Source organism: Argopecten irradians, chromosome 3, assembly GCF_041381155.1.
Source record: "Argopecten irradians isolate NY chromosome 3, Ai_NY, whole genome shotgun sequence".
Taxonomy (NCBI): Eukaryota; Metazoa; Mollusca; class Bivalvia; order Pectinida; family Pectinidae; genus Argopecten; species Argopecten irradians.
Genome location: NC_091136.1, coordinates 48,707,993 through 48,734,699, shown reverse-complemented (window position 1 = coordinate 48,734,699; position 26,707 = coordinate 48,707,993). Strand labels below are relative to the sequence as shown.

Genomic DNA, 26,707 nt, shown 5'->3' with positions numbered 1-26,707 from the left:
ACAAGGTCTTGACGTACTGTCTGATTTAACAAACTCTTTTTGATTTGCTTTAATCAATATACAGCTTGATCACTTTTCTTGGTTTCTTCTCTTTTTTCTTTTTGGATAGTCCTTCATATCTATAAATAGAATGTTTTACAAGGTCCTCCACAGGCGTAACAGGGAAAACCAAACGTCCCTGAAGACGTTTCCAGGATTTCATGATTTCATTTATGTCTGCTCCCTGTATGGGCTGGCCAGCGACTCGGCTACGGTACTCGTAGAGTACTACCTGGTTGTCCACCAGGGGGCCAAGGTGACATACGAACAGGTACATAGTTAGGTCATTGTGACCCATGGAGGCAAGATGTTGATGGAATAGTTTGTGGATTGGGACAGACTGTCGTAGTGATATAAGAAAACTCACTGCTGCTCGTTTGTGACAACTCTTAAATGGGATCCTCAGGACTCGGTCCTCAAATTCCTCAGATTTAGCGAAACTGTCACTGTTAAATGTCTCATCACTGTAACCTGAGGCTTGGTCTGCCAATCTTTCTGTTTCATCTACAACGGAGTTACTGTCCTTGCTGTAGCTACAGTCCTCTGACATCTGTGTAGGACTAGCAGACATTTCTGAGCTATCCATATATTCCTCCTGATCAGCTTGGCCTGAGACTAGATCAACCTGTGTTGTGATGGATCTATCCTCTCCATTAAACTTGACCCCAACAGTCTGGAACACCTCAAAGTCAATAGGATTACCAAGGATTTCGGACTGAACAAGAATGTCATATGTCACCCTTCCTAGATTGTTCATGTACACTTTCAACTTGTCTGATAAATCAGTGTCCTCCATTGACCTTTCAAGGGTAGATAACTCTAGGTGGGGTTGATAGGTCATCCGTGACCCAAACACATGAATTTTTTGATAAACAACATTGAGATAGCTTTTTTGACAAGTGTCTAGTTTCCTGACCAGTTCCTTATGGAGCTCATTTTCACATGTAGGCACAAGTACAGACACCTTTGGTCTAAGATACAGACTCCTGTCATCAAACATGGCTGCCTCCAGGTCTAATATTTCCTCGAATGGTAGATCTCCCGGAGCCTTGTTTACATCTGGAAACACATAAGCGTTTTTCTCTTTCTCTATTTTTTCTTCGACGGCCAGTAGGTCAAGTTGTTGTTGTATGGTTAGAACAGTGAGGCGTTCTGCCTTAGTCAGCATCTCTATCTCCTCCTCATCAAACAGGACAATACTGTTCTTAGGAGGGTCGGTGGTGGGTGGGGCAGTGTCACTGATATGGTACATTGTGAGTTAGGAGTTAGATATCGGGTCCTACTCCTGGTTATGGTCAAAGATACAACCAATGGTCTTCATTTGGATGCTCCTGAAATGTGAAATGTTCAACTTTTTTAAAATAATGCATAAGTCATTCTTTATTTTGTTCACAAAGCACCTTGAAAAGATTGCATATTGTACATATTTCATTTTCACAAAGATTGATGTGATAAAACAAAGTTTCAATTCAATCAAGTATCTGTGAATCTCTTTGGCTAGTAGCATAAAATGGATCCAGTTATAAACCCCAGTGAATAATCAATAGAGATGACAGATTCAGCACAGATACATATTCATTGTTGAGAGCAACAATCATTGGAATTGAAATATGTCAACAATCTCAACAATAAATTAACCTGCAAAATAATTGTGTTTGACTGGTCATTTTCATTATCTCTCATAATTGATACAGTAAAAACCACTCAACATATTTGTGTCTGGAAGTATAAATAACATGATCATATTTTTAAGGTCGTTGCAATATGAAACTTGAAGCTAACAAATATCTTATGATAGGCCGACATATCCGACATATTGTATATGTTTTAATGTAACTAGGCATATACTCATTTATATCATATTTGTAGAAACTAGATAGTATTGAAACTATAGAAAATCAAAATAAGCAATCCTTCCATGAATAAAGAGCATTATACAATTGAGGAATATATATACATTCCTAATACATGTACAGTACTTACCTGCATGGTGTCCTAACTACTAAATGAAAATTATCATATTTGCTAACATTGCATCAGAATTAAGGTAATTTTTAGCAAGCATTGTTGTTGTGTACATCTATTTAATCAAATTAATCTGAATGTGATACCAAGTATATATTACTTACCATTAACGTGTAGCATAAAAACTATGAACTAAAAATATTTCTTAGATAGAAGATTCCTTCCTTCTCTTTCGTAGCTGACAAATATCCATAGAACATGTGAAATAAAGTTTTTCAATTAAGATTGAATATCATTCTGAAGACATCTGATAAGAACTTGCTTTAGATGTATTATTATTTACCTGTACAGTGGTATTGATTCTGTATGTTAGGACACCTGTTGATGGACCAGTTCATTAAATATGTATACAGTTAGAGTTACATACTGTCTTACTGGACAGAAGGAGCCTGGTATTAACAGGTAGTGGTAAAAATCAATACTGATAGGAACAGACCTAGAGGTATAAGGCCAATCATGACTTATAAAGGCTGTGTATGTACCTAGATATCAACACAGAATACCATTCATTACACTATAACAAGTTACAAAAGATGGCATTTCTCATCAATCGTTTTTGGAAGAATATCAATGTAGTGATGAAAATGTGACTAGCTAATCGTAAAATTTAGGTGATGTGCATACAAAATGTATATTCTTTCATAGCAAGATTGCCATGGAAATTCATCACTTTTAATTTCAAAATTTTATGACCATTAAAATTAATTGACCTTGTGAAGTACCTTCTACCAAAAGTCCTGTGTCAGATCTAGGGATGCAGGCAAAAATTAAAACCCAATACTGAATGTTTTACCATAAAACTTTTGCTTTACTGAAGGGTGTAGAGGAAATCAATGTCTCTGATCTAGTTGAAGGGGTTGGAGATCTGTAATAACAGAGCCACAAGTTTACTCTTGCAGAATAATGCTTATTGTATGCATGTATATTATAACGATAGAGATGGTGAATTAAGGATGAACACGAACAACAATGGTACTATACAATAGAAATAATAAAGCTGTGTCATTGTTTGATTTGTTTGTTAACAGGTACTGGTGTGGTGGACAGCGTCCAGTGATGAGGCGTGGCCATGGAGCCCGATGACCACAGATAAGGATAGGGCCAATCTGGTGCTTCTCTCTATACATGGGTAAAGGTCTTAATCACTTCAGTGAAATGTACATACATGATTAGCTTTAAAATTCAAATTTGCTTGAGCAAACTAACTAAATATAATTATCAAGTTTACGGAAATTGATTTGATACTCAAATAGTCAACATTGCTGATATATTTCTTGTTTAAATTATGGTAAAAAACTTGTGTAAAATGCGCATTTTTTCTGTGCAAAAATAAAATCTTAAGTTGGGGTGCGCAAGTTACATTGATAGAGGGGTTTAAAAAAAATGATATTGTTGTGTTACAGCCCTAACATCGGTCTTTTGACCTTTACAAGGTCAGAGTGTGACCCTATACATGCTGGATTCAGGTAATTATAACTAATCATTACTCTAAACCGTATTCTGTGTTATTGTTAATAAATATGCTGAAACGGTTTCCTTGTATACCTCATTTAGTTATGAATATGAATCATTTTGTTGAAAATTAGATAAATAAGTGACATTGTGTACAGTGTATGGGTAATCTGGGAACGGTGATATCTACAGGACAGTAATACAATGTAAATACATATCAAATATATTTGTTCATTGGGTAATGAGGAGTTTTGGGACATTTCTATGTGTCCTCTCACACTTTACCTAAACTATTCTGTCCTACATGTCATTAAATGATTGGTGCTGTATTTCTTTGTAGCAACCTCCAGCCACACCGATTCTTTACAGTGGAACAGGCGATGGTGGCTGGGTCTGCGACGTCGGCACAAACCTGTACCTATGAGATTATACAGGGCAAGGTAAACAGGAACTGTGAAATAGGCAGAGTTATTTAGGTGGTACTCCTGTCACTTACTGTCTTGATAAACAAACAAGCTAGGGTAGACAGAAACTCAGTACTAGGCAAAGTCAGCCAGGTAGTAATCATGCCATTGACTGTTATATGGCGCAGGTAAGAATAAGCCATTAAGGTAAACAAGATTTCAAGCGACATATTTCTGAAACTGGATTTAACCTTTAAAATGTGTTTATTTTAATGTTGGTACATGCTTTTCATATATAATGGAAGGCTACGTGGGATTTACTTACTATTTTTTGGATGGACACACATTCACACCTAATGGGGAGTAAACTTTTAAGTCATCCCTGTTCTTATTTCAGATTCAGAGAACTAATGTCACAGCAATACAGTTAAAAGGTATGTATGGCTAATATTGAACAGTGTAATTGTTTTCGCTCAAAATTAGGCCATTGCAACATGTTCTTGTTCAAATCTATTGCTCACATAACCTCTATTTTATTCACTAAATCCCTTAACCATTCTGATGTGTTTAACTTAACCTTTTATTTGAAGGTCACCTGACGTGCCAAGCCCGTAACTCTAGTGAGGACAAACTTATCCTTGGCTGTGGTGATGGGTCTGTAGTAAGTATTGGTAGTATCAAAACTAATAAGCTGTGTAATGGTAGCTGAATATCACCTTCATTTGATGTGTAACTCAATGTAGTGGTATTAGATCTGTGGTGAGTTAACTAATCAGTTGTATAATTTACTTCCTCAAGGATCAGTGTATTTGTAAAAATGCTTATTTCAGCTTACTTGTTTTAATTAATATGTCTTTAATCTTCTTCATATTGTAACCAGGTTTCCATCAAGTATTTGATGGTTTGTTGCTAATTGTTAACCAATAAGGAATATTGTGTATTTGATAAAATACTGCTTGATGATCAGTATTTGTATTAACAGTAAAATAATCAACATCATTTTCTTCCTCTAGGTTCTCATTGATGAACACCGAAAGACAACATCAGCTGTTCGGGCAGCGTTGGTTGGTATCTTTTCTCTTCTCTTTATATTAAAATGCTGTTTAACATTTCAAACTCTCCATTGTTGTAGCATTGGGTAATATAAATAATAAGTTTTCTTTAATTATCATCATACTCTAATTAGAGGAAACAATGTGTATTTATGGCTAACTAATTGGTGTATATCTGTGCTGTGATAATAACACTATGTCTCCACAGATCGCTGCTGATGTAGCCTGGCACCCCACAGGGACCATCTTCTTCTTAATCAGTGTACGAGGAGACATCCAGGTTTGTTCATGTTTTAGTCATGTTCATTTTACAAGATGCATTGCAGAATTATTTGATGAGAGTGTCATACTTTACTTAAAGCTCAGCTTTATATATTGATATGATATACTGATATGACAGGTATTTGACCTGGCCTTGACCTCACTGAGAATACAACTGGTGTCAGAGGAGCCTAGTCCACAGAGAGTTCTTCCCCTTGGCAAGCTTTTCAGGTTGGTGTCAGCAATGTATTTATTTTAATTCTGGTAAACTTTACAAGAGTAACGTGTGCTTATGAAAATGATGATATATTGTTGGAATAATTTCATTCATATTTACATCTTACAGATGAAGGTAAAGTTTTAAAATTTGGTCAAAACGATATAAATTTTGTTACACATCTTTTCGTACTTGACATGTTTTTATTTCATCTTGTGCCTTGAATTCTTAGCTTATTTTGTCTCCCTTTAGCTTTCTGTCTCCTAGAGTGCCAGTGATAGTAAATGAGTTGTATTGGTGGTCATTCATTACCTCCCCTATCTATAGTGTACCTTTCTGTCCCCTAGGGTTCCAGTGACAGTAAAGGAGTGGTATTGGTGTTCCTTTGATCATTATTACCTCCCCTATCTATAGTGTACCTTTCTGTCCCTTAGGGTTCCAGTGACAGTAAAGGAGTGGTATTGGTGTTCCTTTGATCATTATTACCTCCCCTATCTATAGTATACCTTCCTGTCCCCTAGGGTTCCAGTGACAGTAAAGGAGTGGTATTGGTGTTCCTTTGATCATTATTACCTCCCCTATCTATAGTGTACCTTTCTATCCCCTAGGGTTCCAGTGACAGTAAAGGAGTGGTGTTGGTGTCCCTTTGATCATTGTTACCTCCCCTGTCTATAGTATACCTTCCTGTCCCCTAGGGTGCCAGTAATAGTAAAGGAGTGGTGTTGGTGTCCCTTTGATCATTGTTACCTCCCCTGTCTATAGTATACCTTCCTGTCCCCTAGGGTTCCAGTGACAGTAAAGGAGTGGTACTGGTGTCCCTTTGATCATTATTACCTCCCCTATCTATAGTATACCTTTCTGTGCCCTAGGGTTCCAGTGACTGTAAAGGAGCTTTGTTGGTGTTCCTTCGATCCCCAGTCTGCGGAGTGGAGTGGAGACTACACAGATGCCATGTTTATACACTGTGACAGGTCAGTACTATGTCAGGGTTTACCAGTCCATGTTTAATAAAGTCAGTATAACAATTAAACTATCCTGTGTCGTTACAAGAGATATATCATCTGTGGATTTCATTTTAAGTGATAGATTTGTCCAAAACCCTAACCTCGAATGGTAAGATGGAGATAATGGCTTTCTTAAAAACTTTAATACTGTTTTAGTCAAAACTTTAATAGAAATTTCTGTTTGTTGTATCTTAAATTTTGCTTTGATAGATATAATGGTTTATTATGTTAGCTCTTTCACTGAGATGGAAGTGATGTTATTGTCATGATCCAGATATTGCACATTGTATTTACATGTAAATGACTATCATTTTATTGACAGAGGTCCACCATGTCTGTTCCTACTCCAACTGGGCGTGGTCAGTAGAGAACGGTTCTCCTGTCTCGAGTTAATGAAGGAGTATATCAAACACAACCAGGTACCAGAGGTGTGTATCTATTTATAACTGGGATACCCATGGGTCTGTGTGTTACTCCTGTATTTGTATATTACAGGCTATATTACTCCTATAGAACATGAACTGGGATACCCATGTGTCTGTGTGTTACTCCTGTATTTGTATATTACAGGCTATCTTACTCCTATAGAACATGAACTGGGATACCCATGTGTCTGTGTGTTACTCCTGTATTTGTATATTACAGGCTATCCTACTCCTAGAGAACATGAACTGGGATACCCATGTGTCTGTGTGTTACTCCTGTATTTGTATATTACAGGCTATCCTACTCCTAGAGAACATGAACTGGGATACCCATGTGTCTGTGTGTTACTCCTGTATTTGTATATTACAGGCTATCCTACTCCTAGAGAACATGAACTGGGATACCCATGGGTCTGTGTGTTACTCCTGTATTTGTATATTACAGGCTATCCTACTCCTAGAGAACATGAACTGGGATACCCAAGGGTCTGTGTGTGTTACTCCTGTATTTGTATATTACAGGCTATCTTGCTCCTAGAGAACATGAACTGGGATACCCATGGGTCTGTGTGTTACTCCTGTATTTGTATATTACAGGCTATCCTACTCCTAGAGAACATGAACTGGGATACCCATGGGTCTGTGTGTTACTCCTGTATTTGTATATTACAGGCTATCCTACTCCTAGAGAACATGAACTGGGATACCCATGGGTCTGTGTGTTACTCCTGTATTTGTATATTACAGGCTATCCTACTCCTAGAGAACATGAACTGGGATACCCATGTGTCTGTGTGTTACTCCTGTATTTGTATATTACAGGCTATCCTACTCCTAGAGAACATGAACTGGGATACCCATGGGTCTGTGTGTTACTCCTGTATTTGTATATTACAGGCTATCCTACTCCTATAGAACATGAACTGGGATACCCATGGGTCTGTGTGTTACTCCTGTATCTGTATATTACAGGCTATCCTACTCCTAGAGAACATGAACTGGGATACCCATGGGTCTGTGTGTTACTCCTGTATTTGTATATTACAGTCTATCCTACTCCTATAGAACATGAACTGGGATACCCATGGGTCTGTGTGTTACTCCTGTATTTGTATATTACAGGCTATCCTACTCCTAGAGAACATGAACTGGGATACCCATGGGTCTGTGTGTTACTCCTGTATTTGTATATTACAGGCTATCCTACTCCTATAGAACATGAACTGGGATACCCATGGGTCTGTGTGTTACTCCTGTATTTGTATATTACAGGCTATCCTACTCCTATAGAACATGAACTGGGATACCCATGGGTCTGTGTGTTACTCCTGTATTTGTATATTACAGGCTATCCTACTCCTATAGAACATGAACTGGGATACCCATGGGTCTGTGTGTTACTCCTGTATTTGTATATTACAGGCTATCTTACTCCTATAGAACATGAACTGGGATACCCATGGGTCTGTGTGTTACTCCTGTATTTGTATATTACAGGCTATCCTACTCTCCTAGAGAACATGAACTGGGATACCCATGGGTCTGTGTGTTACTCCTGAGTTTTGTATATTACAGGCTATCCTACTCCTAGAGAACATGAACTGGGATACCCATGGGTCTTTGTGTTACTTCTGTATTTGTATATTACAGTCTATCCTACTCCTAGGGAACATGAACTGGGATACCCATGGGTCTGTGTGTTACTCCTGTATTTGTATATTACAGGCTATCTTACTCCTATAGACCATGAACTGGGATACCCATGGGTCTGTGTGTTACTCCTGTATTTGTATATTACAGGTTATTCTACTCCTAGAGAACATGAACTGGGATACCCATGAGTCTGTGTGTTACTCCTGTATTTGTATATTACAGGCTATCCTACTCCTAGAGAACATGAACTGGGATACCCATGGGTCTGTGTGTTACTCCTGTATTTGTATATTACAGGCTATCCTACTCCTAGAGAACATGAACTGGGATACCCATGGGTCTGTGTGTTACTCCTGTATTTGTATATTACAGGCTATCCTACTCCTAGAGAACATGAACTGGGATACCCATGGGTCTGTGTGTTACTCCTGTATTTGTATATTACAGGCTATCCTACTCCTAGAGAACATGAACTGGGATACCCATGGGTCTGTGTGTTACTCCTGTATTTGTATATTACAGGCTATCCTACTCCTAGAGAACATGAACTGGGATACCCATGGGTCTGTGTGTTACTCCTGTATTTGTATATTACAGGCTATCTTACTCCTATAGAACATGAACTGGGATACCCATGGGTCTGTGTGTTACTCCTGTATTTGTATATTACAGGCTATCCTACTCCTATAGAACATGAACTGGGATACCCATGGGTCTGTGTGTTACTCCTGTATTTGTATATTACAGGCTATATTACTCCTAGAGAACATGAACTGGGATACCCATGGGTCTGTGTGTTACTCCTGTATTTGTATATTACAGGCTATCCTACTCCTAGAGAACATGAACTGGGATACCCATGGGTCTGTATGTTACTCCTGAGTTTGTATATTACAGGTTATCCTACTCCTAGAGAACATGAACTGGGATACCCAAGGGTCTGTGTGTTACTCCTGTATTTGTATATTACAGGCTATCCTACTCCTAGAGAACATGAACTGGGATACCCATGGGTCTGTGTGTTACTCCTGTATTTGTATATTACAGGCTATCCTACTCCTAGAGAACATGAACTGGGATACCCATGGGTCTGTGTGTTACTCCTGTATTTGTATATTACAGGCTATCTTACTCCTATAGACCATGAACTGGGATACCCATGGGTCTGTGTGTTACTCCTGTATTTGTATATTACAGTCTATCCTACTCCTAGAGAACATGAACTGGGATACCCATGGGTCTGTGTGTTACTCCTGTATTTGTATATTACAGTCTATCCTACTCCTAGAGAACATGAACTGGGATACCCATGGGTCTGTGTGTTACTCCTGTATTTGTATATTACAGGCTATCCTACTCCTAGAGAACATGAACTGGGATACCCATGGGTCTGTGTGTTACTCCTGTATTTGTATATTACAGGCTATCCTACTCCTAGGAACATGAACTGGGATACCCATGGGTCTGTGTGTTACTCCTGTATTTGTATATTACAGGCTATCCTACTCCTAGAGAACATGAACTGGGATACCCATGTGTCTGTGTGTTACTCCTGTATCTGTATATTACAGGCTATCCTACTCCTAGAGAACATGAACTGGGATACCCATGGGTCTGTGTGTTACTCCTGTATTTGTATATTACAGGCTATCCATCTCCTAGAGAACATGAACTGGGATACCCATGGGTCTGTGTGTTACTCCTGTATTTGTATATTACAGGCTATCCTACTCCTAGAGAACATGAACTGGGATACCCATGGGTCTGTGTGTTACTCCTGTATTTGTATATTACAGGCTATCCTACTCCTAGAGAACATGAACTGGGATACCCATGGGTCTGTGTGTTACTCGTGTCTGTCCACTATGGTCAATCATCTGCTCAGGAAACCTCTGAATGTGGAAAGGGAAGGTAATATTTTTGATTTAGTAAACCTTGTTGCTCAATGAAAAACTAACTTTTTATATTGAATTTATTTGTGATATATTAAACCTGACATTGAAATTCTAGTCCACTTTGTATCATAATCCAATTCTTAGTGGTCTGTTTCAGTCCTGGAATAAATATCCACTGGTCATGAATTTTGAAGATTTGTTACACCTTTTCGTATACATGGATATTCATGACTACAATATGTCCATTTTGAAATTTCAATTTGAGACCTAAGATCTTTACCCAAGATTTAAGATAAAACAGTGAATATTAGGACCTATCTTTTGTCTTGTTTTGTGTTACTGAGACCTGATGTATATATTGACTGTGCTTTCCTCTTGTTTTCCAGGCCAGTTAGAAGTGAGCCTTGGAACTTTCTACAATCCCAAAAAAGCACTGTCAGAATCAACCATCATGGATTTCAGAGACCCTATAAGCCGGCTGGCCCGTAGATTCTTCCACCATTTGTTACGGTAACTGTATTTGAGACTTGTGTGCTTTTGTCTCTTTAAGAAACAAAATTTTTCAGACTTCTTAAATACCTGAATGGTTGTTGAATCCAATTTAGATCCAATTACTGTAAACACACATATATTAGCTATATAATCATATTTTAGAGTTTTTTGTGTCAGATCAACTAAAATTTGATTGCACTAATTGTATTAGTGAAGCAATTGTTACTAATGTGCGATTTCATCACTGCACTAAGCTGTTCAAAACCAATTATTACACCAAAATTTGATTGCACCAACATAAGTATGTTTACAATAGTAAATTTGACTACATAATGAATGAATAAGGTGATAGCCATTGTTCATGGTTGTAGGTATTCTCGATTTGACAAGGCATTTCTACTGGCAGTGGACATAGGAGCCAGAGACCTTTTTATGGTGAGGCATCAAATATTCTTGGTATTATATTTTAATAGGAAACAAAACTATGGTCATAAACAATTACATTTATTATTGGACCTTTATTCGTTATGTTCAATGATTTGTTATGATTCTTGAGAGTGCAAAGGTTGCCATTTTAAAGGTTTTAAGATGGAACCTACACCAAACATATATCTTGATTGATATCAGGTCAGTGATGTTAGTACGTATGGTGTTTGTAACATGTTTACCTTTGTACAGGATATCCACTATATGGCACAAGACAAGGGTGAGGTAGCCTTGGCGGAGGTCGCGAAACGTAAAGCAGACCAAATAGAAACAGAGGCTTTAGGTAAATATCTCGGTTCTTGAGAATTCTCAGACAATGGTTCACCTTGCTTATAGCATTATAAGAAATAGAGTTTGAAACCAAGGCACTTTAATTAAGAGTGTTACAGTAAAACCCCTCTAACTTGAACCCGGATTCCTCGAATACCCCTTATTCGTCGAACTGGTCGTACGGTCCCGACCGTGTCCCTATATAATCTATGTAACAAAACCCCGGATAGCTCGAATAGCTATTCCTCGAATACCCCTTATTCCTTGAACAGAAATATATCCCCGTTTCAGCAAATACATAGTATCTACCCATGTATTCGTCAAACAGGTGTTCGGCCCTTGTTTTTTTTTTACCTGTTTCACACCTGACTGCACTGACCGTCACGGATAATAGCTCACGACCTGTGTTTATACAGGTGTCGTATCAAGCCTTTCGGTAATTAAGGGATTAACGGTGTCAGTATTACCTACATACACGATAGCCAGTCGTTGTTTGATGCAAACTTTATTTAAGAAAAGGCATTAAATAATTGATGTCTCTCTCGTAATAATTTTCGCTTTAATACGAAAATACGGAAGATGTTGATTTGTGTTAGTAGAAAGTACGCATTGTGAAATAACAAAAGAGTCGGAAGAAATCGCTGACGTCCGACTCCTATATAAGTTCAATTTTTTTTAATTCAGTGTTGTTGGTTTTCTTCAAAAGATATAAACGATACCAAAATTTGATAGTGCTAAGTACAAATCACATTGACCCATGTTCGTTTTTATCAGTGTGTTCCGTATCTTTTCCCGCATATTGTATTTTCGTAACTTTCCTCGTGAACACGTGTAACCTAACGCTTTTACAAGGTAGACATAGGTATCGTTGTTTGTTCGTAACTATGCTGGTTAATAACTTTATAGTGTGTATTTATTTTGTAAATGTGTTAAATGATTTTTGATAATTAAATCATCGAAATTGTACACATTGTCTGTTTGAACCAATATGGTATTTTGTACCACGTTTGACGATCGTTTACATTTGATTTACTTTGCCGTCAGTATTTTCAAACCCTCATTTTATGTAATACATATTTTTTTCAACTTGATATTGCTATCAAAAAACACTTTCATAAAAAATCCAAAATGCTGAAATTACGGTAATTAAAATGTCATTGCAATGCATTGTTTGTCGTAGAGAAACCGGACATTTTGACTGTCAACGATCGATCATGACCAACCTCGGATGAGTCGAATACCCTGTATTCCTCGAATTATTGATCTTGTCCCCTGCTGTTCGAGTTATAGGGGTTTTACTGTATATGGATGCCAAATTTATAAAACCTGATATAACATTTTGTATTGTAACAGTTTTTGATTGAACATAAGAATGGACACTGAATGAATCTACAAAAATGTAATTGTAAACAGTATTCCTTTTACTTTGTTTATGACAGAGTCATTTGATGGACTGGATGATGATCTGATATTTAATGGCTACAACAACCAAGCACCTAACAGTCACCAGGACACCAGACAGAACGGACAGGTAGGTGTGGCTGTATATCATTCTATATCCTATAACTACACATATTTCACAATGGAAATATTCCATAACAGTTGGTTATTGTTTATGTTTACACACCGCAGTGTGTAAACACTTACGATTTTCTTTTGATGGGTCAACTCCAACATCTCTTTATTCAGATTGGCTTTCAAATACTTTTCATAGTGTAATTTTCTTTTGAATAGCATTGTATTTACTGTATAATAGGTAGTTGCTTATTCAAAGAATTAAGCAACAAAATATTGGCTCTCTACTTATAGGCACAATGTTTTATGGTGGAAAGGGTATCATGACACATTGTATAGTGGTACGTTTCCCTGAATGTTGATGAGAAATTGTCATCACAAACAAGTTCCCCAACTTGTGACTGTTGTTTATCATGTTTACATAAACTCTCGTTAGTTAATTTTCAAATTGTTAAAAAGACACCAACTAAAGCTTGTGTCTTTTCAAAATTCAAAAAGAAATAACATGTGTAACAACCACATATATGATCATCAATGTCTCATACACTATTCACAAACCTCTTTGTCTATTTACCCTTATTCAGGACAATAAAGAAAACTAAAATCTCTTTGTATGATTATGTTTTATTAGCAAGGGAATCATAGGAAAAGCAATTATTACAATCTGACTACATGGCTTGATAGAAGATGAGATACGATATAAAAAATATGCATGGTAGATGGTAAAATGTATTTTGCATAATCTTATATAATCTGCATTAGATTATTAGGTCACCTGAGACGAAGTCTCAAGTGACCTATTCTAATCGCCTTTTGTCCGTCGTCGTGCGTCGTCCATCGTGCGTCGTATGTCCGTAAACAATTTACATTTTCGACTTCTTCTCCAAAACTGCTGAAGCAATTTCAATGAAATTTTGCACAAACCTTCTAAGGCATAAGGCCAATCAAAATTGTGAATTATATGGTCTCCCCCCCAGGGGGCTGTGGGAGGGGCCAAAAGGGGTAAAATTGAGTAAAATTTCAAAAATCTTCTTCTCTACTCACAGATGTGGTAGAATCAAATAATCTTCATAGATAGAAAGGTCTCAAGGCCCTCTACAAAGATTGTGAATTATATGACCCTGGGGTCTCAGGTTTCCCCCTGGGGAGGGGGTTAAGTTTACTATAGTTTATATTGGGAAAACACATTTTTGAGCATTATTTGGTCATTTGTCATAGGAAATAAGTCAAATGTTGTCAGAATTATCAGTATGAGATGGCCATTTAATCCTATTAACAATTTTTTTGGCTGACCCCCAGGGGCATTAGGGGCGGGGTCAAAAGGGGTCAAATAGGCTAAAACTTCAAAAATCTTCTTCTGAAATTCTGGAAATGGTAGAATAAAATGCTTTTCATAAATAGAAAGGTCTTAAGGTCCTTTACAAAAATTGTGAATTATATGACCCTGGGGTCTCACGTTTCCCCCTGGGGAGGGGGTAAAGTTTACTATAGTTTATATAGGGAAAACACATTTATGAGCATTTTTTGCTCAATTTTCATTGGAAACGAGTCAAACTTGGTTAGAATTATTAGCCTGAGATAGCATTTTAACATCATATTCATATTGGTCCAGGCCGACCCCCTGGGGGCAGAGGGGCGGGGCCAAAAAAGGTCAAATAGGCTAAAACTTCAAAAATATTCCTTTAAAATTCTGGAAATGGTAGAATCAAATACATTTTATAGATGAAAAGGTCTTAAAGTTTGTTTTATAAAAATTGTAAATTTGATGACCCTGGGGTCTCATGTTTCCCCTTGGGGACAGGGTCAAGTTTACTATAGTTTATATAGGAAAAACACATTAATGAGCATTTTTTGCTCAATTTTCATAGGAAATGAGTCAAACTTGGTTAGAATTATTAGCCTCAAATAGAATTTTAATATCATATCCACATTGGTCCTGGCCGACCCTCTTGGGGCAGAGGGGCGGGGCTAAAAAAGGGTCAAATAGGCTAAAACTTCAAAATTCTTCTAAAATTCTGGAAAAAGTAGAATCAAATAATTATAGATGGAAAGGTCTTAATGTGTTTTATAAAAATTGTGAATTATATGACCTTGGGGTCTCACGTTACCCCCTGCGGAGGGGTCAAGTTAACTTTAGTTTATATAGGAAAAACATATTTGTGAACATTATTTGCCCAATTTTCATAGGAAATTAGTCAAACTTGATTAGAATTATTAGCCTAAGATATAGCATTTTAACATCCATATCCGTCCTCAATGACCCCCTGGGGGACCAGAGGGGCAGGACCAAACAGGGTCAAAATGATTAAAATTTCAAAAAATACCTCTAAGTTCACAGGTTTGATGGAAGCAAATACTCTTCATAGTCTAAAAAGTCAAATTTAATAATCACTGACCAACTTCAAGGCCCAGCATATAGTGTTTATATGTCTTTAATTTGTTTCATTATTTATTCATTATATATTCTAACTCAGGTGACCGTTAAGGCCCATGGGCCTCTTGTTAGGTTTATGATATACCAGGTACATTGTATACATGTACACATACCCGGCATACAGTATTTCACATCTTCGTTATTTTCAACAGATTCATGATCAAAGGATCCAACTGACAATTGTGTATTCATACATGTAGTGTACAACTGGTTTAATTTCAATTTCCAAATATTTTACAGACAAATGACCTATCTTACTTTTATATAAGTAGTGGTAGTAATACAAACAGAACACTGACTTTAGTAGGTGACACAAATCCAAGTAATAAGCGGAGTCATGTAGCCGTTAAACCAGTAACTAACTACAAACTTGAAACCAATCCCTTCAAGTACAATAGAACTTTTAAATATAAATCATGAAGTCAAAATGTCACGAAATTATTGTTAGTCATGAAAACACAATGGAGTTGCCACAAAAATCATTTGGTTTATAGTACATGATAATGTTTATGAAAGGGTAAGGGAAGGTAACTCAGTGAAGAATGATACTTTCATTATATCCTTAAAAACTGGCTTGATTGCAAACATTGATGAATGGTTGGCATATTGATGATTCTGACAATGAATACATATTATCAATAGCAAATCATCAACTCAAATAAGTATGAAATATATGAAAGTAACGGTTTATATGCATGCACCAAAAAACAGGAAAAAAATCCCTATCAGTCATGGAGCTTCAGTTGATAATAATGAAATGACACCACAAAAGTACATACACTCATAGCACAACAAGTACATGTATCATACATTAATGTAGTACCGTCTGCAATAAACTTATTCAAGAGCAATTACTACCATACATAATTATTAGGCAAATTGATTACGTCAAGAAATTAAGGAATTGGTGACTTTGTTTTAAGACTTGATGTAAAGCTACAAAATTGGCATGTTTTGCTACTGATATGAATTTTTTTTTTAACTTTCCATGTCAAAATAAATAGACAATGACACACACAAGAAGATGATAAAATATACTTAAATATAGAGTTAAAGCCTAATGGTAATACATATGTGAGCAGAGGAAACACCTTGAAGTTAATCCCCATAGATACTGCACCTAAAATGTCTGTAAGAGGGAGAAAGACATCCAACTATATATATAGGATGTACTAGAGACTCTATTAAATAAAGTTTAATACAGTCCCTTGTTGTTTGAACATAAAACTATCCGTACAGGCACCTTGTTGTTTGAACATAAATCTATCCCTACTGGCACCTTGTTTGAATATAGCACCGTTCATACAGGCACCTTGTTGTTTGAACATAAATCTATCCCTACTGGCACCTTGTTTGAATATAGCACCGTTCATACAGGCACCTTGTTGTTTGAACATAAAACTATCCCTACTGGCACCTTGTTGTTTGAACATAAATCTATCCCTACTGGCACCTTGTTTGAATATAGCACCATTCATACAGGCACCTTGTTGTTTGAACATAAATCTATCCCTACTGGCACCTTGTTTGAATATAGCACCGTTCATACAGGCACCTTGTTGTTTGAACATAAAACTATCCCTACAGGCACCTTGTTTGAAAATAGCACCTGAACATAAAACTATCCGTACAGGCACCTTGTTTGAATATAGCACCATCCCTACAGGCACCTTGTCATTTGAACATAAAACTGTCCGTACAGGCACCTTGTTTGAATATAGAACCATCCCTACAGGCACCTTGTTGTTTGAACATAAAACTATCTCCCTACTGGCACCTTGTTTGAATATAGCACCGTTCATACAGGCACCTTGTTGTTTGAACATAAATCTATCCCTACTGGCACCTTGTTTGAATATAGCACCGTTCATACAGGCACCTTGTTGTTTGAACATAAAACTATCCCTACAGGCACCTTGTTTGAAAATAGCACCTGAACATAAAACTATCCCTACAGGCACCTTGTTTGAATACAGCACCATCCCTACGGTCACATTGTTGTTTGAACATAAAACTATCCCTACAGGCACCTTGTTTGAATATAACACCATCAATACAGGCACCTTACTGTTTGAACATTTAACTCTCTATGATAAGTACCATATGTAAAAAAATGTAACCAGACTCAATTAAACCAAAAAGGTATCCACTGTCACATTATTAGTGAATGTAATAAGCTGTGACATCCCTCTGATTCCCTCTCATGCCATCTACAGGTTTATTTCCTCTTTGGAAGTGGATATGTTTTTCTGTAACTGTCCGTATTCACAGCAGCTGAGTGTTGTTGTGTATTCTGTATGATCGGTACCTCATTTTGTGTTCTGGTTCCAGACACCTGTGGTTGCCTATTGCCGGCTCCCCTGGCCGATGTTTGTGCAGAAGCTGGGGGTGTGGGTACTGTCATGCTGTAGTCTAGGGACAAACGTGACGACTGACCGGGACTCACTTGTGGGATATTTTCTATTTCCCCTGAAAAGGACCCTAGTATTTCCCTAAGCTGATCTAACATCTGGTTGGATGTATTCTCCCTGAAATCTGCTGATTTTAACTTCGGAACTCGTGGAAGTTTCAGATCTGAAGTTTTGATTTCTGTACATGCATCATACACTTGTATGGGCCCACCAACTTGTAGGACAGTCTTGGTTTTCTGTAGATAATCACCAACCTGCTTTAAACTGTTGTTGAGCTCAGACAGATATTCCTCCAGTTTAGTGTAGTTATGATCCTCCATTTCCTTCAACATGGTCACATACTGAACTTGCATTTTGTCTACCCAGGACTTTATTTCTTCACTCCTTTTCTCCACTTTCAGGACAAGGTTTTTAAAATGTTTGGAATTCTCCACCTTCTCCTTCTTTGTTAAATCTATTTCCTTCTGTAACTTGGTGATATTTTCCTTCTCCACTTTGTTGATGAATGTTTGTAGACTTTGTGTCCGTGTCCGATGACCCGTGACATCTGATACACTGACTAGAAAGTGTTGTTGATGTTGTTTGATACATTGTGGACATAGAAGATCCCCTCCACAGTCGTTACACACAAACGCCACATCCTGGCCCCGATGTTGGTTACACTGAGAGCTGCCAGGAGCACGAATTGCAGTCTGTGCACGTAAAACAGTCCTGGTAGGGCTTTGGGATGACATTACTGACACTAATTAATGATATGTCTTGGTGTTAGCCTGATCAAATTTACCTTATCAGTCAAATGTGCACAGGGTCAATATTTAATTAACTTTCAATTGTTGTCCCTGTTGAATTAAACTCGTGATTTGTTATCGTCTAGAGTACCTGTTCCTTGAGATAGATGCCGATTTCTGTCTCCCATGTGTATGTCCAGAGGTACTACTAATAGAGTGAAATAAGAACAATTTTACTTCCTTGTGTATCTGCCTACAGAATGGAAATCTCCAAAACTGAAATAACAAAATAAATTTTGCTTCCTGAATGAGTAATGTTTTATAAACAGACCAGGTAAAGATCTGTGTACACAAAATACCTGTCTATGATCTGGTTGTTACACAACAACAAAGTTAAGATAGAGTCTTTGTAGTATATGGGAGCCTATGTTGTAATCGATTGTGTTGGATACCCGATTACTTGCTCAGGTTTATTAAACTTTTATTTTATGTGTCAGTCATAAAAAGCATTTTATTACAAAGGAGACATGTGTATATAGTGTTTTGGTTAGATCTGGGCTGTGATATATTTTGTCTATATATATTGGCAAGATAACCCTAGGTGAACTTCTCATGTTCCAGACTTCCTATAGATTTGTGGAGGGCAGTCTCTGCTTTGAAATGGGGCCATATAGATATAGTGTTATATATCCATGTCCATCTCTCTTTGTCTTCTCCAGTCCTACCCAACACTATATCATCCTGTCTCACTTTAAAATGAATAGGGGAGAGGGGGGGTATTGTTAGGTAGCGTATGGGGGGAGGGGGATGGAGAGGGGGCTATTGTTAGGTAGTGTATGGGGGGAGGGGGATGGAGAGGGGGGTATTGTTAGGTAGTGTATGGGGGGAGGGGGATGGAGAGGGGGGTATTGTTAGGTAGCGTATGGGGGGAGGGGGATGGAGAGGGGGGGTATTGTTTAGTAGAGTATGGGGGAGGGGGATGGAGAGGGGGGTATTGTTAGGTAGTGTATTGGGGGAGGGGGATGGAGAGGGGGGGGTATTGTTAGGTAGTGTATGGGGGGAGGGGGATGGAGAGGGGGGTATTGTTAGGTAGTGTATGGGGGAGGGGGTATGGAGAGGGGGGGTATTGTTAGGTAGTGTATGGGGGGAGGGGGATGGAGAGGGGGGTATTGTTAGGTAGCGTATGGGGGGGAGGAGGATGGAGAGAGGGGTATTGTTAGGTAGCATATGGGGGGAGGGGATGGAGAGGGGGTATTGTTAGGTAGTGGGGGAGGGGATGAGGGGATGGAGAGGGGGTATTGTTAGGTAGCGTATTGGGGGGAGGGGGATGGAGAGGGGGGTATTGTTAGGTAGCGTTTGGGGGGTGAGGAGGATGGAGAGTAGGGTATTGTTAGGTAAGCAAATATGGGGGGGGGGGAATGGAGAGGGGGGTATTGTTAGGTAGTGGGGGAGGGGGATGGAGAGGGAGGTATTGTTAGGTACGCGTATGGAGGGGAGGGGGATGGAGGAGGGGGGTATTGTTAGGTAGGCGTATGGGGGGAGGAGGATGGGAGAGAGGGTATTGTTAGGTAGCATATGGGGGTGGGGGATGGAGAGGGGGTATTGTTAGGTAGCGTATGGGGGGGGGGGAGGGGGATGGAGAGGGGGGTATTGTTAGGTAGCGTATGGGGGAAGGGGATCGAGAGGGGGGTATTGTTAGGTAGCGTATGGGGGAGGGGGAGGGGGATGGAAGAGGGGGGTATTGTTAGGTAGTGTATGGGGGGAGGGGGATGGAGAGGGGGGTATTGTTAGGTAGCGTATGGGGGGAGGGGGATGGAGAGGGGGGGTATTGTTTAGGTAGAGTATGGAGGGGGGGGATGGTGTGAGGGGGGGTATTGTTAGGTAGAGTTTGGGGGGGTGGATGGAGAGGGGGTTATTGTTTGGAGTAGAGTATGGGGGGAGGGGGATGGAGAGGGGGTATTGTTTAGTAGAGTATGGAGGAGATGGATGGTGTGGGGGCATTGTTAGGTAGAGTTGGGGGGGGGGATGGAGAGGGGGTTATTGTTAGGTAGAGTATCTATTAGGGGAGGGGGATGGAGAGGAGGGTATTGTTATGTAAAGAATGGGGGAGGGGGATGGTGAAGGGGGTAATGATAGATAGGCAATACGTTTTAGGATGGTAGCTCTGTTAATTATGGCAATAAGCTACTTTGATAAACTATGGGGACATGTAACCATGAGCAATCCAAATGTTAGGAAGGTAAATAAATACCATTTGTTACATAGAGTATAAGTCCTCCACCTCTAAATCTTACTGTATCATTGGTGTTCTTTGTATGTTACATCAAACAAACAAATGTTTACCAGGTATTTGAATGTAAATCAAAACTTCTATGGATAAATGCTCATTGATTAGATAGAAAGTTACTTATCAAAATCATTTGTTTTACCTTCTATACAATTGTCAAACCTAACAAAGCTAGGACAAATGATTTTAACATATTACATGATATGTAATGAAAAGCCTGTTCAACTGAAGTTGTAAAAATAGATCAAGGTTCAATGAATTAATTATAAACAGTTCAAGTTAACAATCAAGATTCAATTAGTAACTGTAAATTTACAATACATCTTAGAGAAGTAGAAATAGTTACATGAACAAATATTTAGAGTTAGAAAGTTACTGCAAATATTTATACATTTTAATGTATAAAAAACAAAAACAACTGTTATAGTGTAATTATACAGTGGTGTGTATATACAACAGCTGATACCTGGTGATTTGAGTGTCATGTATCAACTTCCTATGCTGATGTTACATTAGGAACTAGAACACTTATAGCAGTTTAATTGTACATGTCAGGACCTAAACTAGAACATGTGTAGCAGTCAGACTGTACAAGCCATATGTAAAATACCTGTCTGTTATTATTTTATATATGCTTGAATAGTCACATTACATGCTCTCTTCTTCAGATTGATACAATGGCATGAAATTATATGTTAACACAAACTGCACACCTGTCTAATAAAAGATATATAATGCATATGTATTGTTCCTTGTCAAATAAAAATTAAGCTTAAATAAATAGTCCTGTGATGTACAGTATGCATTGAATTTGCAAAAAGAATTCTGATAACAATTTCTAAAAATCTTTTTTAAAAATACAACAGAGCCCACCATCATGGCAACCAGACTACGCTTATACCCAGGGATACAGACACCAGAATTCTGACACAGAGTCCAACAGGTAAGTCATAAAATAGCCTGTTATATACCTGACACAGGGCCCAACAGGTAAGTCATACAGTAGTCTGTTATATACCTGACACAGGGTCCAACAGGTAAGTCATAAATAAAATGTTTTATACCTGACACAGGGTCCAACAGGTAAGTCATAAAATAGTTGTTATATACCTGACACAGGGTCTAACAGGTAAGTCATAAAATAGTTGTTATATACCTGACACAGGGTCCAACAGGTAAGTCATACACTTTAATATTCAGCATGTGCTTTTAATAATTATTATAACGTGACGCTACCCAATTTGGAACGCTACCCAAAATGGAACACCTTTAAACTAGGTGATGCAGAATTTTCAGTTTACAATCTAAACTAACAATAATTGTCTTGAACAAAAATTAAGGTGCTGACTAATAACTATGACAATTGTCTTTTTTTTTCCAGTTGCTTGTATCTAAAAATGAAAATAATTAGATTTTGAAAAACTCTGGGAAACGATGTCGTGCAACAACCCTTAAAGATGCTCCACCGCCGACAGCGCTTAAATGATATTCATCATTTGAACAATTATTGGTGTTTAATCATGTATATATATGTCTAATTAACACAAAAAATGATATAAAATAATTGATTTTACCTTTGGTGCATTCGCAATCAGTCCTTCATTCTATATAGGATATAATGCCATGGAATTTTTTCGGGATGCAAATAATTATTTTTTATATTTTTAACTTAAAAGTAATATTAGAAGCACAAACTTTTCAATGGTGGTAATGGTGTAAAGTAAGTAACTTTTGTAACCGAAGAAAAAATACTAAATAGTCTGTTCCTGTTTTTGATAGAGAAAAAATACCTTTTGTCAGCAGTGGAGCATCTTTAAAACACGATATATTTTAAAATAAGAAAAACAATTGCTGAATGGAATAATTTTGAAAGATATGTGACTTGAATAAACTGAAAAATGTTTGAACTTTCATTAAATAAATTCAAACATTTTTTTATCATGCTTGGGCATTTATTAATCAAACTTTATTTAGGAGGTGTTTCATTTTGGGTACTCAAAACCTGCTGAAACACAGAGCTGGACTGGCATATGCTTCAAAGCTCTGTATTTATAAATGTATGCACTGCTGACAAGAAAACAAATCGTGAAATTAAAAATAAAGGACATATTTGTGGAATATTAAGAAAAAAAACTGGATTCAAGCACAGGTAAGAAAATTATTACAATCATCTTCAAAAAGTGTTCACATTTGGGTAGCGTCATGTTATATATACAATTTAGTGCCTAACGCTGATACTACAGTCTGGGGGTTTGATGATTGATATGTATATATATATGGTATGCAGGTACCTGTCGTACCCTGACAATGTTGGGCTGGAGTCTGACCTCATACAGGACTATACAGACGCCCTTCGTATTGATGACCCATCGTGGATCCACTCAGCAGGTACTGTTTAAAAACATGTTGGAGGGTCTGCTATGAATTAAACATTCTTGTGTTTTTACAATTTCTGTGAAAAATGTATTTAGTACTTTTCTTTTGAAACTAATGATTTGTGTGGCTGCCATGTGATAAATAGCCTTATTATTTGAATTATAGCAGCAGGAATTATTAAATGAACAGATATACATTCATCATATGCTGAGACATTAGCAAGATCTGAAGAACTTAATAATTCTTTAACAATAAGAGTCGTTTAATTGCTATCAATTATAATTTTAGAGTTACTAAAACACAGATTATGTGTACACTGTATTTATATTAAATGGAGTATTGATCTGTTCTAGGTTTACATCACGATCCGCAGGAGGAATCCCAAAACCCAGAGGTAATGCATTGGATTATCTCCCTTTACTTGTAAAGAAAAAAGTAATAACAGTCATAGAGTATGTGCCTTAGTCAGTGTTTTGCATTGTGTATGTTTAATTAATACAAAAATACATCCGGAGTCTTCTGATTGCTTACACTATACCTGTACATATTTTTTTTTTTTTTTTGTAAACTTGTTCTAGTTACTGCTAAATTAATGCATGATTGCAGCTTCATTACATTTAACGTCATAATTGCATTATATTTTCAGACCGAAGAGGAGGACTCTACCAATGTGATTCACTTTGGAGTTGTGTGACTTTTCTACAATAGTGTTATCACCTAGCTGGCATCAACGTTTTCTCTAAGGCATTGTCTGCTAAACACCAGGCTAATGTCAAAGATAACTTTAACTAGGTAACATCCTTCTTGGTTTAATGGGATACTTGGTGTTTACATTCAGCCCAGGCCTAATGGAATCCAATCTCTGTGGAAGTTAAAGTACACTATGAGGCATGTGGAATATACAGGTTGTCTCCAAGTGGAACACAATGAGCTATATTACATACTTGGTTCTATAAGAGTTCTTCTCATTTTCTGTAGTAATTAAGTATGCAAAGCGAATATTAAAGCAAAGACTGTGTAGATTTACATCTTAAACTGAACAATGCTATTTTGTAGTTTACATACATCATGGAAATAAAAAAAACATTCCGTCCACTGAAATTCAAAGGATAAAAATGTTGCAGAACTTTAGAATTGAAACTTCTTGGAATACTAATTGATAGTCATAGTAATTTAACAATCATGTGTTGGCCAGTACTGTATGTTGTATGGTTGATAGTTTTCTGGTGGATCATGGCAGTGAAGGCAATACTGGTAACATCAACAGATTAATGGTTGGTAGTGCTATCCATATATCTACAGATCTGAAACCGTGCTATAAATCTTATAATATTGTGTGAATACTGATTGTACCATCAAGTTATGTAATATATACTACAGATTTATACTAGTAATCTTATGGACTTTACAGTCCATTAGTGATAATAACAGTTACAGCAATATTTATGATTCATCATATGTAAATACTCTTCATGATAACAATATGTCAGTTTTTTTTTTATAATTACTTACAGTAGGTAACATATCTACGGTATATGAAAACACACATTATAAACAGATCTTTACTGTTAGTTAATTGATATAGGCTAGATACTTGATTTTTCACCAAGAGGTTTTGTGTTCAAAACATTATGCCAAATATTTATTAACATATCATATTTACCGTATTGTGTGGTAACTTTATAGCCAAAATCTGTAAAAGATGTGACTTTTTCCCGGTATACTGTAGTTCACATATCAATGGTTTATACTGTACATGTATGTACATTATATGTACACAGTATGTGTGGGGACATGTTGGAGTGAAGTGTGTTGAACAGAAGTTTTGGGGACTGTAGTGTTAGAAAGAGTGAATGAAAGTGTGAGTATAGGAAAAGATTTTTATAGCAATTTAACTGAATATTTTCTAGTTTTTTGTAATAAAAAGGGTTGGAATTGCATATGATTTTAGTCTTTTATATCAAGCTATGAAAACTTACCAATAAAAGCGTATTCAACATTCATTGTTTTGGTCAATGTCATTTTGTAATGGCTGAGTTGTCTGCTCCTTTACTGTTTCAATGAACAAGACATCATGTTCTTTTGGTGTCTTTTTATACAACAGTTGACCAAATTAGGACTTGGTAAGCCTTTAATATATCCATGAATTGATATGATCAGCATTCCAATTTTCTCAAAATACAAGCAGCAGTAATTATACTGACAACAGTCTCCCAGTCACTACCTGTCCTTGGTTGTAGCATACCTTGTAAACCACACATTTTCCTACACTGCATGAACACAGACAATAATCAGGATCATTCATGTACTCATTCTCAATTTTCCAGGGGTTCCTATCACTGCATGTTGTTAAAACCGCAAAAAACAAAAGGCAGTTCAGGAGAAAAAAAACCCTGACCAGTCATAGGCCTGCAGAGACTTATTTTGAAGATTTACAGAAAGACTCTCAAGTTCAAAACCATTGTGATACAGATTTGCATAAGTCATGCTGTTAGGAAACTTCATGTGTCGTTTTTATTAAAGGTATGGTGTTATTGAAGGCTACTAGAAATGTTCAGAATTGACTCATTAACTTTGGAGAAGTGAGTCTGGATTTATATTCAATTGTAGCCTTCAATAACTCCATTCATTTAACAAATAACGACACATGAAGTAATTAGAAATTTTTCAAGAAAAAAATATAAATTCCCAAATGGACATGTTTAACGAACTCATTTATTAGTTAAACAACTTTGCTTACAATCCATTTGATCCTGATACAGTTTTATTTCAATATTAACAGTATTACATCGTATCTTTCTGGCTTAATATTTGATTGGAATATTTACTGGATTATGTCCCTTGGATTATACCCCTTTGGTTTGTGTATGTTTTGGTAAGGTGAGTCTATATGAGATTGTGTTGTGGGGGCCAGTCAATGGTCAGTGATAATTATATGAAGTAGTTGCTAATTAGCAGTAGGAGGGCTAAGAGTTCATGTAGTGTTCTCAGTGTTAAATAGTTGAGTTAGAGTTATCAGTAAGTTTGACTGTTTAGACAGGTGATCTTAGAATTTGTTAGTTAATTGATACATTTTGTATATAACTGTCCCTTTGTATATTAGTACATGCTACAGAGTCTGAGGGACTGTAGTGTATAAATAGGTATGAGATAGTTAATAGATACATGTATCTTCAAGTACTTTTGTCCATGTACTGTAGTTGGAGACTGTGACAAAATGATGTTATTTTATTTTTTTAGATGATTTATTCAATAATAGACCCACTGACAGTGACTTCGAC

At 37.2% G+C, this 26,707-nt stretch overlaps 3 protein-coding genes across 4 annotated transcripts in view; 1 reads left to right on the top strand and 2 right to left on the bottom strand.

Annotated features, from left to right (window-relative positions):
• LOC138318908 (WD repeat-containing and planar cell polarity effector protein fritz homolog) overlaps positions 1-25,366 on the top strand; it is a 35,217-nt gene extending 9,851 nt beyond the window's left edge. The window contains exons 10-28 of the mRNA XM_069261719.1: positions 3,093-3,193; positions 3,468-3,530; positions 3,857-3,956; positions 4,318-4,354; positions 4,511-4,581; positions 4,934-4,984; positions 5,181-5,252; positions 5,373-5,464; positions 6,320-6,421; positions 6,777-6,882; positions 10,329-10,443; positions 10,814-10,937; positions 11,291-11,354; positions 11,598-11,688; positions 13,115-13,206; positions 21,917-21,993; positions 23,338-23,438; positions 23,780-23,820; positions 24,073-25,366. Of these exons, the coding sequence (XP_069117820.1) occupies positions 3,093-3,193; positions 3,468-3,530; positions 3,857-3,956; positions 4,318-4,354; positions 4,511-4,581; positions 4,934-4,984; positions 5,181-5,252; positions 5,373-5,464; positions 6,320-6,421; positions 6,777-6,882; positions 10,329-10,443; positions 10,814-10,937; positions 11,291-11,354; positions 11,598-11,688; positions 13,115-13,206; positions 21,917-21,993; positions 23,338-23,438; positions 23,780-23,820; positions 24,073-24,120 (1,548 nt within the window). The 3' untranslated portion in view covers positions 24,121-25,366. The remainder of the gene's footprint in view (positions 1-3,092; positions 3,194-3,467; positions 3,531-3,856; positions 3,957-4,317; positions 4,355-4,510; positions 4,582-4,933; positions 4,985-5,180; positions 5,253-5,372; positions 5,465-6,319; positions 6,422-6,776; positions 6,883-10,328; positions 10,444-10,813; positions 10,938-11,290; positions 11,355-11,597; positions 11,689-13,114; positions 13,207-21,916; positions 21,994-23,337; positions 23,439-23,779; positions 23,821-24,072) is intronic.
• On the bottom strand, positions 50-1,361 carry LOC138320151 (uncharacterized). The gene has a single exon (XM_069263204.1). The coding sequence runs from the start codon at positions 1,289-1,291 to the stop codon at positions 50-52; it is 1,242 nt and encodes a 413-aa protein (XP_069119305.1). The 5' UTR covers positions 1,292-1,361.
• LOC138318909 (uncharacterized) lies at positions 16,681-19,109 on the bottom strand. Of its 2 annotated transcripts, none has more exons than XM_069261722.1 (2): positions 17,435-19,109; positions 16,681-17,215 (listed from the first exon to the last, which is right to left on the bottom strand). In XM_069261722.1, exon 1 carries the CDS (start codon positions 18,767-18,769, stop codon positions 17,843-17,845), a length of 927 nt encoding a protein of 308 aa, XP_069117823.1. In that variant the 5' UTR covers positions 18,770-19,109; the 3' UTR covers positions 16,681-17,215; positions 17,435-17,842. The 2 variants fall into 2 exon arrangements, with proteins under 2 accessions (XP_069117823.1, XP_069117821.1); XM_069261720.1 differs by having other exon boundaries at positions 16,681-17,470; positions 17,504-19,109.
• Positions 25,367-26,707: the final 1,341 nt, after the last annotated feature.